General features: G+C 42.2%; 1 protein-coding gene across 2 annotated transcripts in view; it reads left to right on the top strand.

The window, feature by feature from the left end:
• The window catches only part of SPECC1 (sperm antigen with calponin homology and coiled-coil domains 1), a 369887-nt gene that overhangs the window by 222920 nt on the left and 129464 nt on the right, over nucleotides 1-17503 (top strand). For both annotated transcript variants that reach the window (XM_045293384.1, XM_045293383.1), the window contains exon 4: nucleotides 12877-14456. In XM_045293384.1, the coding sequence (XP_045149319.1) occupies nucleotides 12877-14456 (1580 nt within the window). The remainder of the gene's footprint in view (nucleotides 1-12876; nucleotides 14457-17503) is intronic.

Raw genomic sequence — 17503 nt, 5'->3', positions numbered from 1 at the left:
AGCCTTTCCTAAGTTCCTGGCAGTATCATAAGGAAAAGAAAAATAGTTGTTTCTTTAAGCTGTGAAATGATAGGAAAACTTGTTATGCAGCAGTAGTAAATAGAGCATGAAGAGTTTGTAAATGGCAGCCAACTGTAATGATAAAGTGCATTGATTCACGCTTTTAAGAATCTTTACACAGATCACAATGATTGATGTATAACACACACAAACACAACAACAGAAATGTAGGTGGAGGGAGACAGCGGATTGTGTAAGATATGAAAAATAATAATTTATAATTTATCAAGAGTTCACGGGGTGGCGCGGGGGAGAAGAGGAAAAAGAGCTGATACCAAGGGCTCAAGTAGAAAATAAATGTTTCGAAAATGATGATGGCAACATATGTACAAATGTGCTCGATACAATTGATGTATGGATTATTATAAGTGCTGTAAGAGCATCCAATAAAATTATTTATTTAAAAGAAGAAACTTTACAAAGCCAATCATATCTGCTTATTGTGCCCTGATAAATGGTCCAATACACAAAACAAGGTTATTTAATTATAATTACAGTAGAAGCACTCATGGTAGTGGAAATGGTTAAGTGCTGGACTACTAGTTGAAATTTTGACCGAGCTGGCGATCTACGTCTGATAGGTCATAGACTTGAAAAACGATGTAACAATTCCACTCTGCATACATTTTGGTCTCCATGAGTTGGCATCAAATTGATGGCAGTGAGCAGCAGCAACAGCAAGTACACTGGACTTACTTGGTATCATTTTTCCCCCCATTTAACATTGTGTTTTAGGTCCTATGTGTATTCAATATATTGCACTATACATATAATTTTCATTTAAGTGTTTTGCCTACCACTCTCTGCTAGGGACTTGTGATAATTAAATTGTATGGCAGCCTGACTTGATTTGGCAGTTATCCACAGCATAAAATCTGATATGATGTAATCAGTTCCATGATCAGATCTGCTGTGAGCAGCCAGTCATTTGAAAGGGGGTTTCTTCAGAAATATGGTCTGCTTCAAATATATATGGACATTCTGGCAAAGCTTCCTTTTTGGTAAAGCTGCATTTGGATCCTGCATCTGGCTTATCATATTCCAACCTCTGGTTCTTTCGATTTGAGACAGTGTCTTGCTTGTCAACCCTGAGAATCATTAGCCCCTGCTGCTTGTGCTTCCCCTCTGCCCCCACCCCCTTTAGGGCCCTCTTATTAAGCTTTAAACAGGACAAAGACAAAACAAAGACAATCATTCTGAATGAAGAAAATCATCAGTATGCACATATGACCATGGGGTACATTATATAAAGCACAGGAAATCATCACAAATTCAAGATTGGTGACAGACAAATCAATTCATCACCATCATTTTAAATATTATTACAGTTGTCATCCTTATATCTTCTCTTCCAACTTGGATGTCCTTCATTTCTTTTTCTTATCTTACTGCTTTAGTTCACACTGCTAATACAATATTGAATATAAATGGTGAGAGCAGGCATCCTTGTCTTATTTGTGATTGCAAGGAGAAAGCTCTCAGTCTCCCCCTCAAGTATGATGGATTCCAATTTGCTTGAGGGTTTCCATCAATTGATTTTTTTCAAATATTTTTCTGTATCCATAGAGGTGATCATAGAGCCCTTTTCTTTGGTTCTTTTAATGTGATCTGTTAGATTGATTTTTTTTTTTTTTTTAGTGTTAAGTGATCCCTGTCCTGGAATAAAGCTCACTTGAGTATAGTATACAACTCTCTTAATATGCTGTTGGCTTTTGTTTGCTACCATTTTGCTGGGGATTTTTACATCTATGTTCATAAAGTATATTGCCAGATATTAAGGGTCTTAAGAAAGTTTGATGAAAAATGGAATAAAAAATATCATGGAATTTTTCCATGAACTTTTTGAGGCCTCTATCCCTGGTTTTCTTGTGGTGACTTTAAGTTGTATTGGCATTCCACTTATGTCTGTGTCATAGAATGAAGTAGAGAGTATTCCTTCTTCATTGTTTGGAAAAATTCGAACAGGATTGGTGCCAATTCTCTAAATGTTTGGTAAAATTTACCAAAAAAGTCATATGATCTAGAACTTTTTTGGTCAGGAGGTTTTTTTTTGTTTTATATCATTTTTAAATTGAGATTTGGGTGAAAGTTTACAGAGTAAATAGATTTTTCATTCAATAATTCATATACATTGTGGTTTGGGACATTGATTGCAATCTACACAATGTAGTAATACACCCCCCACATCCTCCCTGTGTTTACCACTACCATGCATCCTTCTGTCCTTTCCTATCTTCTGTTGCCTCCTGAGGTTTATTCCTGGGCGAAAGCTGTCCTTTTGACCTGATGTGGTTGATTGCTCTAAGGAGCCTCTACCTCCCTTGTGTTATTGTCCATTTACCACACACCCCTGTCTATGATTTGGCTGAAAGTTGAGCCATGGGTAAGCTCAATTTTAGGCCTGGAGGGTATCTATGATTTTGCGTACGGTTGGACATTTTTTTCTCCCACTCTATCCAGGACATCTTATTATGATCCATTTCAGAGCAGTAGGCAGTGGTAGCTAGGCACCATCTAGTTCCTCTGGCCTCAGAAGGCTGAAGTTTGCATGGTTTTCAGTCCATTGTATGAATGGTTGCTGTGCATCTTTGATTTTCTTCACGCTTCTTTGTTCTGGATAGGGAGAGACCTAGACTGCATTATAGATGGATGCGCACAAGCTTTTAAGACCCCAGTCACTACTCCCCAAAATAGGATGTAGAACATCGTCTTAGTGGACAATGTGGTTCCAATGAACCTAAGTTTCCCTGAGGTTATGATGTTCATTCTCTCGAGTTGTCTGATTATGGCTAAGAAGTTTTCATAGTTTTGCCCCTCTGTGTTCTAGTATATTCATGAATATATTTACAGCACATATAAAGACATATGTAGAAATAGCCTCTATGAAACCTAAATATATTTGTAGGTAGAGTTCCACTCCTTCCTACACCTGCTCAACCCGAGTGTCCATCTTTGTATCCACTTTAGGATTATTGTTATTGCCAGATTTTTTATAGTAGTATTTACCTTTGCCTTTAACTCATGTGCTCTTTCCAGCGTCTTCTTTTGCCTTAATCATCTTGCCACCTACCCCTCACTGTACAGTGCTTTTCCCTCCATCCAAGTTAATGTGTCCATGCTCTGCTAAATTGCTTATCTCCCTCTCCCTCCTATCCTTGGTAACCTTCAAAGAATGTTACTTTCTAGGTATAAACCTTTTCTTGACTTTTTGTGGCAATAGTCTCATTAAAAAGGGCTTCAAAAATTCATGGAGAGATGGAATTAAAAGATAGTGGAATTTTTTCATGAATATTTTCAAGCCCCCTCATGTAATATTTGTTCCTAAGTGATTGACTCATAGGTCTCGGCATTAGGTCCTCCAGGTTTCCCCATGTTATCAGATTCATCACCATTCTTTACTGTTGTGTAGTTCCCTGCATACATGTGCATTATGGTTTCTTTACTCTTTCATCCATTGAATGGGCACTTTGGTAATTTCCATCTTTTTGCGACTTTAGTAGTGCTGTAATTAACATGAGTATGCCCATATTCATGCCACAGCAAATATTCCTCTAGGTGGATGTATACCTAGTATTAGGATCACCTTGATGGATTGCACATTGGGCTGGTAGCCACGAAGTCATCAGTTTGAGCCCATCAGCTAGCTGTTCAGCGGAAGAAAGATGAGGCTCTCTTCTTCGGAAAAACTCAGTCTTTGAAACCATAGTCAGTTGGTTAGTGAGATTGCTGGATCATGTGGTATTTCCACTTCCAATTTTTAAAGGAAATGCCATACTGTTGCCCACAGTGGTTGCACAATTTTACGGTTCCACAAGCAGTATATGAGGGTTCCAAGCCTTTCCACACCCAACTAAGTTTTTGTCAGTGAACCTGGTCAGAGAAATACTACCTTGTTTTCAGAGCCTCTGTGACCGTGTGGTGGTTAGGGAAGCAGTCACCATGTAACTGACCTGTTTCCAGGCTTGCCTGCCGGGAACCTTCTTCAGGAATTCATAACAGTCCTGCAGCCAACAGGTACTGGGCGGGAGAGAGACTGCCACATTTGAAGCTGCCCCCAAAGGTGGTCTGCCTTGTTACTATTCGAGTTCCATCGGTGTACCCCACTTCCCATGGGTATGTTGCCTGTGGGTGTAATCTTCATTTAAAGTAGCCCTTTCCTAGCACATAAACGGCTTTAGTCAGCATTCTATAGCTGACTTCTGTGAAGGGGGAGGGGGGCAGACAGACCCATATATAAGTCTAGCCCTCTGCTTTCAGAGGCCTGAGCTATATAAGAGGACTATTGAGTGCTGCCTCCGAGAGCAAGCTGCAGGGGCCCTTCAGTGGCAGTTTAGCATCAGCCCAGCGGTCACTGTGACTGATTAAGAGAGAAACGGCTACTATTTGTGTGGTCCTCTACAGAGGTCTGCCTTGTTGCTGTCACACCCACCCTGCCCCCATTCCAGTTGCCTGCTTCCTAGCATCCAGTTGCCTCAGTCAGCTGTCCTCAGAGCCAGCCGGAAGTTGGGACAAAGTGATCCCCACAGGGTTCTGCCCTGTTGGTTTCAGAGACCTGAGCTATGATGGGTGTACACAGGGAGGCAGGTTGAGTCCTGCCTATGGGAGTAGTCTCCATTGCAGGGCACATTCTATACCGGGGTGCAAGCTACTTATAAAATGATCAAGTCAAAATGATCTACCACCTACAAAAATGCTAAACATATATTTATTTTTATGTATTTATTACATTTATTCATAAATGCATTGAGAATTCCTTATATGTACAGTGTATGTGTATGTACCTTGCATAACCGCATGAGTCCATATTGCACAACAACACAATCAACTATGTACATTTTTTTGTCATTACCTGAATTTACTCTGATGACTTGCACTGAATGGAATGAGCCAGGGATGCATAGTCCGGACACTAGCTGCTGACAGCCAGCCTCAATCACACTTACAAATGACCATCAGGCATAGTAGAACGATACTTGGACTCAATGATCTTTATGTGGGAAAAGGCTGACTCACATAAATAAGTAGAGCCAAATCATGCAGTCAAGGGGGAAGCACATTTTCTCATGTTTGGGTACTTTCTCTCTGCGAGTAAGTTCCAGAACTGTTTCTGTGCTCTGAACTTCAGCTGAATGTCGGCTTGTAGTGTCAAAATCTCCCATTCCGTATGAAAGTGATACATTTTTGTCTTCTTACTTGGTCCAGCTCCCCGACTCATTTTAATAACCTTTCTTAAGTTTAAGAGAAAAAAACTAAGGTCTAAAAAATGGCGATAACTTAGCTTGTCAGTTTTGCTGCCCTTAACGCAGCTGTTTGCGCATATGTTTGACACCTAAGACTGCATCTGATTGTGCTGTATATCAATTAAGTGACGGAATTGATGATAGGCTTACGTCTGTATTTTAAATGCCATGCGATCTACCCACACTATATTTGCGATCGTCTAGTAGATCGCTATCGACGTATTGAGCACCCCTGTTCTATGCCACTTTGCAGGAGTCTGGCAGCTGACTGTTAACAGCTGGGGTAGGGACTATGAGACTCTGAATGGGCTCCCACCCCCACAGAGATCCACCTTATTGCTATCCGAGACCCTTTTCCCAGTATGTTGTCTAGGAGCACAGCTTCTATTCAAGGCACCTGCTTCCTAGCACACAGCAGTCTCCATCAGCAGTCTTCTGTGCCCACCAGAAGAGGGGCTGACAGACCTGAACTGACCTTCAAGGAGATCTGTACTGCTGGTTACAGAGGTCTGAGCTATGGGGTGTGCAGAGAAGCGGGTAAACTTCCCTGCAGAAGTTTGATGTAGCATTTCACAGCAGTGTCATACCTGACGGTATTGCTCATTGGAGCTATGGGGCGCTCTGCCTTGTTGAATTGAAAGCAGAGGCTTGAACTCGTTCTCTGTGCAGACAAGGGATGTGTGGTGGTTAAGAAAGCAGACTCTCGGCCGCGAGGTTTGCTTCACGGATTCACAGTAGCCAAAGGCCTGTGTGACTGGAGGGAAGAAAGCGTAGAGATGGTTTCTTGTGGATTTGTGGATTTGTTCAGATGTGACGTTCCCTCTGGCTGTCCTCTGCGTCCCAATTTAGAATCCTTCAAGGCCATGTACCAAGCCCTTGTTGTATTTCTGTTGTGTTGAATGGGGCGTTAGGACTGTGGGCTCTTTACAGCGCCCTCTCCCCAGAATCTCCACAGGGTTTTCATCACTGATTTCCCAGAAGTAGATGGCCAGACATTTCTTTGGCAGTACCTCTGGGAGGGCTGGATCACCAACCTTTTGGTTAGCCTTTTAGAATATTACCTATTTTTCCCACTTAAGGACGCCATACATTTAAGACGTCAGGGAGAGCTAAACTGTGGGCTAGAGTAGGTCGTTTTAAGTTACAGGTCAAGCACCATAAATCTGAAAGTGGATCTCTTCCCATCCTTACTGAAAGTGAGGTCGCACATGGAAAAAGACATCTCATTTGACTCACTAAAACCCCACCCTTCAGCTCCTCCTCATTCTTAGTATTTGCTGCCTAGAGCCTTGTGGTTTATTTTCCCACAGTGGCGGGAGATTCCTGTTCAGAGGTGCCAGGCTCATACACAGTCAGCAAGGAGGCTGACCCAGGGTGCAGAGTGAGTTCTGGGATGAAGTATTTCTCTGCAATTGCAGTTACAGATGTGTAACTGTAGCTGACTGTGTAAGCCGCTTGCAAGAAGCTGGTCAATCCATACCATTATCTCTTCTCGTAAACACTGTGGCTTTGTCTCCTGCCTGATCTTGCCTGTAACCTAACAAAGAGAAGTCACTGTGCTTTCTCCAGACGGGAGCCTCCTGTGTTAGGGGTCTTTTGTTCAGAGGTTTTATTGTCCCCTCATTACTTTTATCTGGAGAATTCATTATGGCTGTGGTAACACATGAGGATTTTGAAGAAGGCTGTAGGTTTATAAATGTTTTAAATTGTGAGCAGAATTGCTGAGCAAATAAAGTGTGAGTGAAATTAATTTCACATTCTGCAAAAGAAAGTAAAATGGAGAAGGGGCAGAAAACACGATCCATTTATAAAAACCATCTCTAAACATTAAGGCTACTGTTTTCATTTAACAAAGAGGAAAAATGAATAAGTCATCTGGTTCACTTGTATGCGTGTGGAAATCTTTTGTGTTTTTACCCTCTACTTGATTTGCAAAAAGATTTTCCATTAAATTAACATGAGATTTGTATGAATCTCTAAAAACACATTCCATTCAGACTGTGCCAAAGGCAAGTCCATCTCTGGAAATAATTACTGCCACAGTCAAGGTGGGGCCCCAGCTCTGATAACAGGCTCTTGGTCTGTCGTTGATGGCAGCGCTTCTGCTTGCTGAGTTGCCTCCCTTTTTTTTTCTTCACATTACTCTTAGTCCAAAGATCAGTGCTGCCTATAAAACTAACTCTCTATAAAACTAACGGATTGCTGATTACATGCGTCTGTACCTTATTCACACACGGTCATATTTCATTTTTTAAATAATTTTCTTATTAAAGTAATATGCACAGATTAAAACCCAAAGTTAAGTCTGGAGGAATGAAGACTGGTGCTTGCTCCTTCCCATTTCTTTTTTAATCTCCTCAAATGTACTCACATCATTACATGATACGCTTACACAGCTGCCTTTTTAATTGTTCAAATTTGCTCATGTTGACTCATGCCATGACAGTTGTAGATCCAGCTGTGACTTTTCCACGCTTCCACAGTCAGAATGTCACTTTTTTAGGTTCTTTCTTGGTTCTCTCTTTTAAGTGATGTATTTCCTGCTTTGCCAACTAGATGTCCTACTTTTTAAAAATCATTTTATTGGGGGCTCATACCATTCTTATCACAAGCCATCCATCCATCCACTGTGTCAAGCACATTTGTACATTTCTTGCCCTCATCTGCAATGAAATGCTTGCTGGTCTGCTTCACAAAAAATCATCCATTGAAAACCTGTGGACCACAGTTTACTTGACACACTTTGGGGATTGCCAAGAACCAGAACTGACTCAATGGCAACTGGTTTCTATGGGCATGTAAAAGCCTTCATTACTCTTTATATAGTTTTAAAAATATTTTTTATTGAGATATAGATGGAAGTTATTTTTTAATGCTGTATAGTATTCCATTGCTTATCCACTCATCTATGAATGGGTGCTTAGGTTGTTTCCTTCTTTATGCTATTGCAAATAATGCTATGGCAAACATTTTGTTGTCTCTGGATCCGTCAAGTCGGCTTCAACTCATAGAGAATAGTGTGTAGAATGAAACAATTCCCAATCCTGCCCCACCTTAAAATATTTTGTATGTTTTAGCCCAGTGTTACATGAAATGAGGTCTTGCTGTGTCCTTGAGCATTGATTGTAGATCTAACTCAAATGCAATGCTTGACAACTTAAGTATTTTCTCTTTTCATCATGATGTTGCTTATCGGTGCTAACAGTTTATTTTATAAACAGGCTTTGGTTTATTGTAAAGAAATAGTAATCCCTAGAAGGTGAGACAAAGCATAATTAACATGTAAATGGAGTACACACTAGGATTATGCAGCAAAGAAATGGGTTAAATTATAACTAAGAACTTCTATGTTAGCCCTTGTCATCTTCAATACCAGAAAATTATTGAAGGTTAAAAGGGAGGCCGTCATTCACTCCTAGGTACATACCCAGGAGTCTTTAATAGCAGGGATTCAAATATATGCAACAGTGTTCATTGTAGCAGTATTCACAATTGTCAAAAGGTGAAAATAACAACAGGTGAATGAATAAGCAAAATATAGGTTCTGCATACAATATACTCTGACTCAGCCATAAAGAGATCCTAGGGCATGAATGATCCATGAAAACACTGTACTGAGTGGAATAAGTGAGACATCGAAGGGCACCTGCCATGCAATTTCATTGCTATGAAATATCTAGAATAGGCAAATACAGAGACTAAAGTTTACTAGTGGTTACCAAGGACTTGGGGGAGTAATTAATATAAGGGGGTATCACATAGTTCATGGGAAAATTCCATTTTCCCCACAAACTTTATGAAGCCCTTTCAAGAAGTTATTTTCCATTTTCCCCACAAACTTATGAAGCCCTTTCAAGAAGTTATTGCTGAAGGAACATTGAAGGAACTGTCTCTCCCAGTAGTGTAGTGGTTATGCATTAGGCTGCTAATTGTGGAGTCTTTAGTTTGAAACCATTAGCCACTCTTCGGGAGAAAGATGAGGCTTTCTACTCGTGTCAAGTAGTCTCAGAAACGCACAGGGGCAGTTCCACCCTGTCACAGAGTGTCGACTCAAGGGCAGCGAGTTTGATTTTGGTTTGGTTTGAGGTGATAACAACACTTTCAGAAATGGATAAGTCATGAGGTTGACGCCTCACTTAATGGCTGCTTGTTTGAAAACAAGCCTTTAAGATCCCAGACACTATTCTTTCTGAAAGCTGGGTGCCCTCTAGTTTCTTCACCACATTTTGCTGTATAGCACCTATATCTTCAGTGATCTCTTCATGAGGGCAAGCATCAAGCAGGGCCAAGTTCTAAGAACTAATTGTTTTTAGATTGGGGCTAGAATTAAGTGCAAGCTCCAAATCCATTTGCGAGGTTTCCCAAGTAGGTAATACTTCGGTTCTTGACTTTGCACAAGAAGGAATTCACACCAAAGCCTGGTTTGTGATTGAGTTAGTTAATTGTGCCAGCCTGGCCGATAATCACACGTGGGTCTGGTTGAAAGGCGGAGGGATAAATGGGTGGTGAAGCCTCGCCTTTCTAGTTCTCGGGTCTCTTGTTTTGTGATGGTTGTATCGGGTGCAGCTGCCTTAGCAGTTCCCTGCTTCAGCTTGCAAGATTGATTTCCTACAAGACATCCCCAAGGAGAAGCCGCATGGATCTATCCCGATGCAGCCCTGGGTGCTGGAGCAGCCATGTGGAGACCCCTGCCAGTGCTGAGATGCTTACACGTTCACTGACTCAGCTTTCCTCCTGCAGTCGGCATTATTGCCTCTGTTTTGTGAGGTGAAGGACTTTGTGGACTGGTGTTGGGTATGAGTTAATGTTGGACTTGTGGGCTTGGGCAGCATTGGGTTGGGATGTTTTTGTGATGCACATTTTCTTTGCATAAAACTCTCTCTTATACGTGAGTTGCTGTGGATTTGTTTCTCCAAAGTACCTAGACTAATGCAGTGATCAAGTGAGTTTTTATGAAGGACGGGAGAAACTTCAGGTTTTACATTCTCAAAAGAGCACACGCTACTTCAGGGAAGCGTGCCAAACCATGCAGAAACCGTGCTGGGGCACAACTGGACACTAGCAACCTCGTGGAACAGCGTGCCCAACTGAGGCTAGAGAGAGTGCAGCCAGGCACAAGCAGGCGCTGGGGCAGGATAAAAAGGGAATAGAGGGAGAGGCTGCGGGCCTCAAACAGGCTCAGCGTGGGCTCATGTGGGTCCCAAGCAGGCCCAGAGAGGCCTCCTTCCTCCACCTGCCTCTGACCAGGAACAGAGTAAGAAGAGACTGGCCTTCCTACTGCCTTTGGCTGGGGGAGGCGTGGTTGAAGGTATTAGTTGACCCCATTGGCTGAATGAAGCCCACCTGGGCCTGGTTTGGGCCCCCAGGTGTAACGCCCACCTGAATGCATGGGAGGGGGCTGAATTGGAGCATGCCCAGTTCAGGGGTCTTCACGGGTGGCAAATGCTTACCTAATTCCTTCCTAACCCCCAATATGGGGTCTGTACAGGCATGGGAGGGACAACCCCCTTTCCCTATCCTGGCTACCTACCACTTTCATGCATCTATAGTGTATATATGTATATATGTCTCTGGTTCATCTTAAAGACATCATTGTCATTTTATGTTAGAGAACATCATCCCCTTGGGCCATCACTTCCACTGCCAGCAAGTCTGTAGACTCATAGCTACCTCTTATTAAGTTGAAGTTTTACAAAGCACTCACTCAGTTATTAGCAAGGAAAACCATCCATCTTCACTTCAAGATATTTATATATGTGGTTGCTCATGTCTTACACCAGCAATTTGGACAATGGGTTTTGAGCTACTGTGCCATGTGGAGATTCTGCTCTGTTTCTGCCAGTCAGTGGAGCATTCTTTGCACCCAGGCACTTACTGGAGGCCTAGAGCTGTGAACACGTCTATGTTGCTACTGGAGACCTCAACAGCTCTAGATACACAGTGGTGTAAGATATAGCCGTCAGTCTCGCTTCATCAGCTGGTCTTTCGATTTGTCAAATAGGCTTTTTATTTTATACAGATTTTCTTTCATAAAGACTTTTCATTTATACTTTAACCTCTGAGAAGAGTTTTATTTCTAGAGCACAGGGGCAACTGATGCTACGTTTTCAGATCACCTGTGGGACTGTGCGAATGAAAGCAAAACAGTGGTTCCTGGCCCTTTACCTTTTTTTATGAAAAGCATTCTAAATGATTATTATTCCTGGATTATATGCCTAAGTCCCTTTAAAACTTAAACTGTTACCACAAATATACATAATACATTTGTATTCCATTTATTCTTGTTTTCTCTGAATGCAAATGAGCACACCTTTTCCATTTATGTTAAAAGTAGTATACCATTGCATTAGGTTGGTCTCTTTAGTATTATTTGTGACTTCTAGTTTTATAATGAAGAAGCGATGGGTTAAGTATTGGGTTGTTAACTGTAAAATCAGCAGTTCAAACCCACCAGACACTTGTAGGTAAAAAGATGAAGCTGCCTGCTCCCCCCAAAATTTACAGACCCAGAAACCCTAAGAAACTTTCCTACTCTGCCTTACAGGGTTGCCATGCATTAGAATCTACTAACAGCAGTGGATTTGATTTTAGATTTCTTAATCCAATTGGTTCTAGTCAAACTATGCGAATAATTTTTTTAAATTATCTAAGGCTCACAGTGAACTTGTGATTTGTCAGCAGGTTGTTATTTAGTCACCAAGTTTATCAGTTCATTTGCATGAGTTACAAGTTCTAGAAAACCCAATTCAAGGTGACTTAGATAATGAATGGGTCAATAAAGGCTTGTGTAAAGGAAAAGCCAGCAATAGGCCTCAGGGCTGGGCTGATTTAGCAGTTCAACACAGCCATTAAGAAATTATTTTCTGGGGTGATGGCAACATATGTACAAATGTGCTTGACACAGTGGATGTATGGATGGTTATAAGAGCTGTAAGAGCCCCCAATAAAATGATTAAAAATAAAAAAGAAATTATTTTCCTTCTCCATTCACTGGCCTGTGATGGCAAGGTGGTTACCAGGTGTTTCCAGTTTAAGATGCATTCATTTAAGTTCAGTGACCCTTCAGAAGCTTGGCTGGAAAACCTGTCCTTTTTAAAAAAAAACAGTTTTATTAACACTTCATCCACATGCCATTCAATTCAATAATTCAGTCATCTCAAGAAGAGTTGTACAATTATTACCACATTCAATTCTAGAACATTTTCTTCTTCCCTGTACTCGTTATTCATGTAATTTTTTTCTTTCTACATGTGGCAAAAATGTACACAACAAAACATTCTTCTTTGGCTCTTGTTTTGAGGCATTCTTCCACGTCCCAGTCCAGCATCTACGGCTGGGGATGGAATTATCCGGACTAGACCCAAAACAGGCGTTGGCTTCCTCCAAATTCTAGATCTGGGGGAGCAGGTCCAGAAACCCCAGTAGAGCTAGGTGGTCGTCTAATAGAAGGGGGAATGAATGGAGAGTGACAGCCACAGTGTTCATGGCGCCGTATTGTAGAAACCCATTTGTTTTTCATTGATAAAGCTGTTTGAGTTTTCCGCTTCCCTCATTGTTTTCTTCCTTTTCACTTTAGGGGCTGCTGCACCAGCCAAACGGACAGGCATCCCAGCGCCCCGCGAGCTTTCCACTGCAGTCCCGAGAGAGAAATCCGTGCAGCGTGGACCCTCCAACCCCAGGAAATCAGTGTCCAGCCCATCTTCTTCTAGCACGCCCACGCCTACCAAACACCTGAGGACCACCTCCACCAAAGCCAAGCAAGAGAGCGACGCTGCCGAGAGGGCCGGCCTTGAGGCTCACGTCCGAGAACTGTTGGCAGAAGCCAAAGCAAAAGATAGTGAAATCAATAGGCTTCGGAGTGAACTAAAGAAATGCCAAGAAAAGAGAGACTGGACCAGCGAAGAAACTGGTGCTTTGGACCAGAATGTCGATGCCATATCTATGTCATCAGGTGACACAGAGCCTTTGATAAGAGCCCTGGAGGAGAAGAACAGGAGTTTTCAGAAAGAGCTTTCTGATCTACAGGAAGAAAACCGGTCCTTGAAGGAGAAACTGGTCTACCTTGAGCAGTCACCAAACTCCGAAGGAGCAGCAAGTCACACGGGTGACAGCAGCTGCCCAACATCTCTGACTCCAGAGTCAAGCTTCGGAAGCCGGTCTGGGAACCAGCTTTCAGGTGAAATCGATGAGTATAAAAAACACACACATGCGAATGCTTTAAGGACATCGGATTCTTCAAGTAGCGATGTTACCAAAGCTTCCTTGTCACCAGACGCCTCCGATTTTGAGCACATCACAGCAGACACTCCTTCTAGACCTGTGTCTTCCAATAGCAACCCCTTTAAGAGCTCAAAGTGTTCTACCACGGGGAGTTCTCCCAACAATGCCAGTGAGTTGTCTCTGGCTTCCCTTACCGAGAAGATCCAAAAGATGGACGAGAACCAGCACAGCATGGCCGAAGAACTGCAGGCCACTCTGCAAGAATTGTCAGATCTGCAGCAAATGGTGCTGGAACTGACAGCTGAAAGCGAGAAGCTGGCAGACCAGAAGACACTTCTGGAGACATCCCTTCATCAGCATCGCGAGAGAGCAGAGCAGTTAAGTCAGGAAAACGAGAAGCTGCTAAACCTTTTACAAGAGCGCGTCAAGAGTGAAGAGCCCAGTGTCCAAGAAGGAAAGATCCTTGAGCTGGAGCAGAGATGCGCAGATATTCTTGACCAGGGGCGCTTTGAAAGAGAGAAGCTGCTCCTCATTCAGCAGCAGCTGACCTGCAGCTTACGAAAGGTGGAAGAGGAACACCAAGGAGCGTTAGAAATGATTAAACACCTGAAGGAGGAAAACGAAAAACTGCGTGGGTTTCTAGAACTGGAACGACACAATAGCAGTGTGGTGGCCAAAACACTGGAAGAATGTAAAGCCACCTTGGAAGGGCTAAAGATTGAAAACAGATCTTTAAAGTCTCAGTTGGAGAGCGAGAAACAAAAGGCCGGAGGAAGCAGTCCCGTGGCGCAGACAGCAGAGAACTGTGACGTTCAGGAACTGTTGAAATTAGCTCGAGCTGAGAAAGAGCAACTGGAACTGTCTTGTAGGGAGCTCAAACAAGAATTACTGAAGGCAAATGGTGAAATTAAACACGTGTCGAGCCTGCTAGCTAAGGTAAGAAAAGAGATCTCTTTACCAGTATTTGATCATCCTGGTTAGATTTCTCTCATTGGTCTTTAAATTCATAGAGCAGAAAGAACTGTGTGCTCAATCCATTTCATTCTTCAATCCAGCATTCAAGCTTGAAGACTGGTTAGATTCCAGATGGATGGATATTGAAGATCCAGAGATGAAACTCCCAAATATGTGACTATTGACAGATGCACACATAGTAGAGACATAGGGGACCCAATTCATGATTTTTATGTGATGATCAGGAATGTCATCGAAGACAGCCCAAAGTCAAATGCAGAGCAGGAAGATCAGCTGTGGTTGATTTGATTCCAATCTTGGCCCCCCTGGGAGGGGGGTGCCAAAGTCTACCTGGGCTCTGTGGGTTTTCAGTGCCGGAGGTTTCTGAAGTACATCACCAGACCTTTCATCTGGCTGTACTCAAACCTCCAACCTTCCCGTTTGCAGCCTAGGACCACTAGGGGAAATCTACTTCTGAATAAAAGTCAGCCCCTGAACACCCTATGGAGCACAGTTCTACCCTTGACACACACAAGGTCAGCATGAGTCAGAACTGACTTGATGGCAGAAAAGGGACACTTCATATGATACCGGGGGAAGGGTGTAGGCCAAGGGGACTACTTTGGGGAAGATGAGGTAACTAGCTGATTTGTGAAGACCTAGTGAGGAAGTAGCCAGGTTTTTAAGATGCCGTGGCTGCTAGCAGCAGAAATTTTAAATTGTCCAAATCTCCCGACTAAGTGGTACTGTGACCTCTGCCAATGCTTTCTTCCAGACACAGGCATGTGAGTGTCTCCTAAGTTAAAATGAAAAGAAAAGGGCAACCTATTTTAGAATCATCCTCTTCAACATTTTTTTGCCATTACCATTTTTTAGCATAATCTCATCATTAGATATTCTTTAAAAGAAGACTTTAAAAGCCAGATAGAAACTAAAAACCAGACATGTTGCCGCTGATTCCATTAAGACTCATGGTGACCCCGTGTATTACAGAGTAGAACTCCGTAGGGTTTTCTTGGCTGGACTCCACTTGATGGCCACAGGTAAGTAATCTTTATGGAAGATCTCCAGGCAGGCCTCTTTTTTCCATGGTGGCTAGGTGTGGGCTCAAACTGTCAACCTTTACATTAGTAGTCCATCACGAAGTCCTGTTGATACTCTATCGTATAGCTATTTCATAGTTTGCTTGCCCCTATTTTTAAACATTTTTCTTCTTTTGGTCCTTCAATATCACAAGTGCTTGTTTTTCTAGCTCTCATTATTTCTTTAGGATAAATTCCCAGACGTTGACTTACCAAGTGAGATGGAATGAGCATTTGAAAGACTTGCAGCACACGTAGCCAGATTGCCCTCCAGAAAGATTATGTCAATTTGTTCTCTAGTAATTCATGACAGTGCTTGTTTCTGAGCCTTTGCCGGCACCTGATATTAAATTAAGTCATTAAAATCTCTTAATCATTTCCTTTTGTTTTCTTTCTTTTTCACTTAGAATGGCTTTCTTTCATTCGTTTAGTAATCCTTTAATAAACCTGGAATTCTGTCATCTGATGTAAGTGGTGGTGATCATAGCAATGGTATGATATCCTGCCTACCTCACAGAGTAGTGCTGAAAAGATAGAAAGATATGACTTCCTGTGCTCTGTTTCTTGTGGACTCCGGGCACGTGAGGTAGGGACCAGCCAGAGGGAGAGATTAAAAGATCTTCCTACGTTATATTGGGGGGGTCACTGTTTCAAGAAGCAAATTGGAGCACCCTGAGAGATATTCCTCCCCTGTTTCACCTGCCTTAGTTCCAACAAAATTCTGGTATTAGGCTCTGGTCGTCTTAATGCTGGCTGTGTTGGTTGTTGTTAATCACTGTGTGTGTTTAAGTTCATATGTGTTTTGTCGAAAGTCAAGAAGCAGTTTCATTACAGGACACTAGCCAGGTGGTCATTTAAACGGTGCATTGATAAAATTATAGCCTTGTATTGCGTTTTAATATCTTGAGAAATAAACCCCTCTACCAAAAATTATTCTTAGGGGTCCCTGAGTGGTGCACATTAACAAGTTCAGCTACTAACCAAAATGTTGGAGGTTTGTCCACCCAGAGGAATCTTCAAAGAGCACCCTGGCAGTCTGCTGTCAGAAAATCAGCTATTAATATTTCTATATTCAGCAAGGAGCCCCGGTGGTGTACTGCTTACTAATTGAACTGCTAACTACAAGGTCGGCAGTTCGAAACCACTAGCTGCTCCTCAAGAGAATGATGAGACTGTCTACTCCTATACAGTTACAGTCTCAGAAACCCACAGGGGAAGTTCTACCCTGTCTTATAGGGCCACTGTGAGTCAGGATCAACTCCATGGCGAAATCCCCGTGGAAATCAACTCTGTGGGGGGAGGTCACAACTCTACTCTGATACACATGGATCATCATGAGTCAAGGTTGATTCCTTAAGCAATTGGTTTCTATTACTCTCCTGTGCAATATTTAGCCTCTTACCTGACCTTCTTGAAGTTCTGCCTCAGTTTGTCTTGTCTCTGGTTGTTTAAGTGCCATTGAATTAAACATATGTATCCTTGAGAAATGTTTCAATATCCAAATAGCATATTTTTATCATAAATTATATATTTATTACCAAGCCCTTAGAAAACACACAAATAATATGAGGGGGTAACCCCCACAAACCCGCAATCCCCCCAAAAGCTATGTGCTTAAATTTTTTTTACAAAACAACCTTATCACTTTCAAAGTACTCTCCATTACACGTAATACATTTTTTAAATCTGTGATTCCATTCTTGGAAACACTTTTCAAAGTCATCTTTTAGGATTGCTGACAGCACCTCCCTCTTTTTTTATTTCCTTCACCTCTTAAACGTGGTCAAATCGCTGTCCTTTCATTTCCCTCTTCATTCTCAGAAACAAAAAGAAGTCGCAAGGAATGAGGTCAGGTGAGTCAGGTGCATGGGGCAAGAGAGGTATACTGATTTTTGCCCAAAATTGGCACACTGAGATGGCTGTGTGAGCAGGTGCATTGTCCTGGTG

Source organism: Echinops telfairi, unplaced genomic scaffold (assembly GCF_000313985.2).
Source record: "Echinops telfairi isolate 266 unplaced genomic scaffold, ASM31398v2 ScPeMD7_2010;HRSCAF=2546, whole genome shotgun sequence".
Classification (NCBI taxonomy): domain Eukaryota; kingdom Metazoa; phylum Chordata; class Mammalia; order Afrosoricida; family Tenrecidae; genus Echinops; species Echinops telfairi.
Note: the sequence above shows the minus strand (reverse complement) of the source record. Positions and strands in the feature narration are given on the sequence as shown.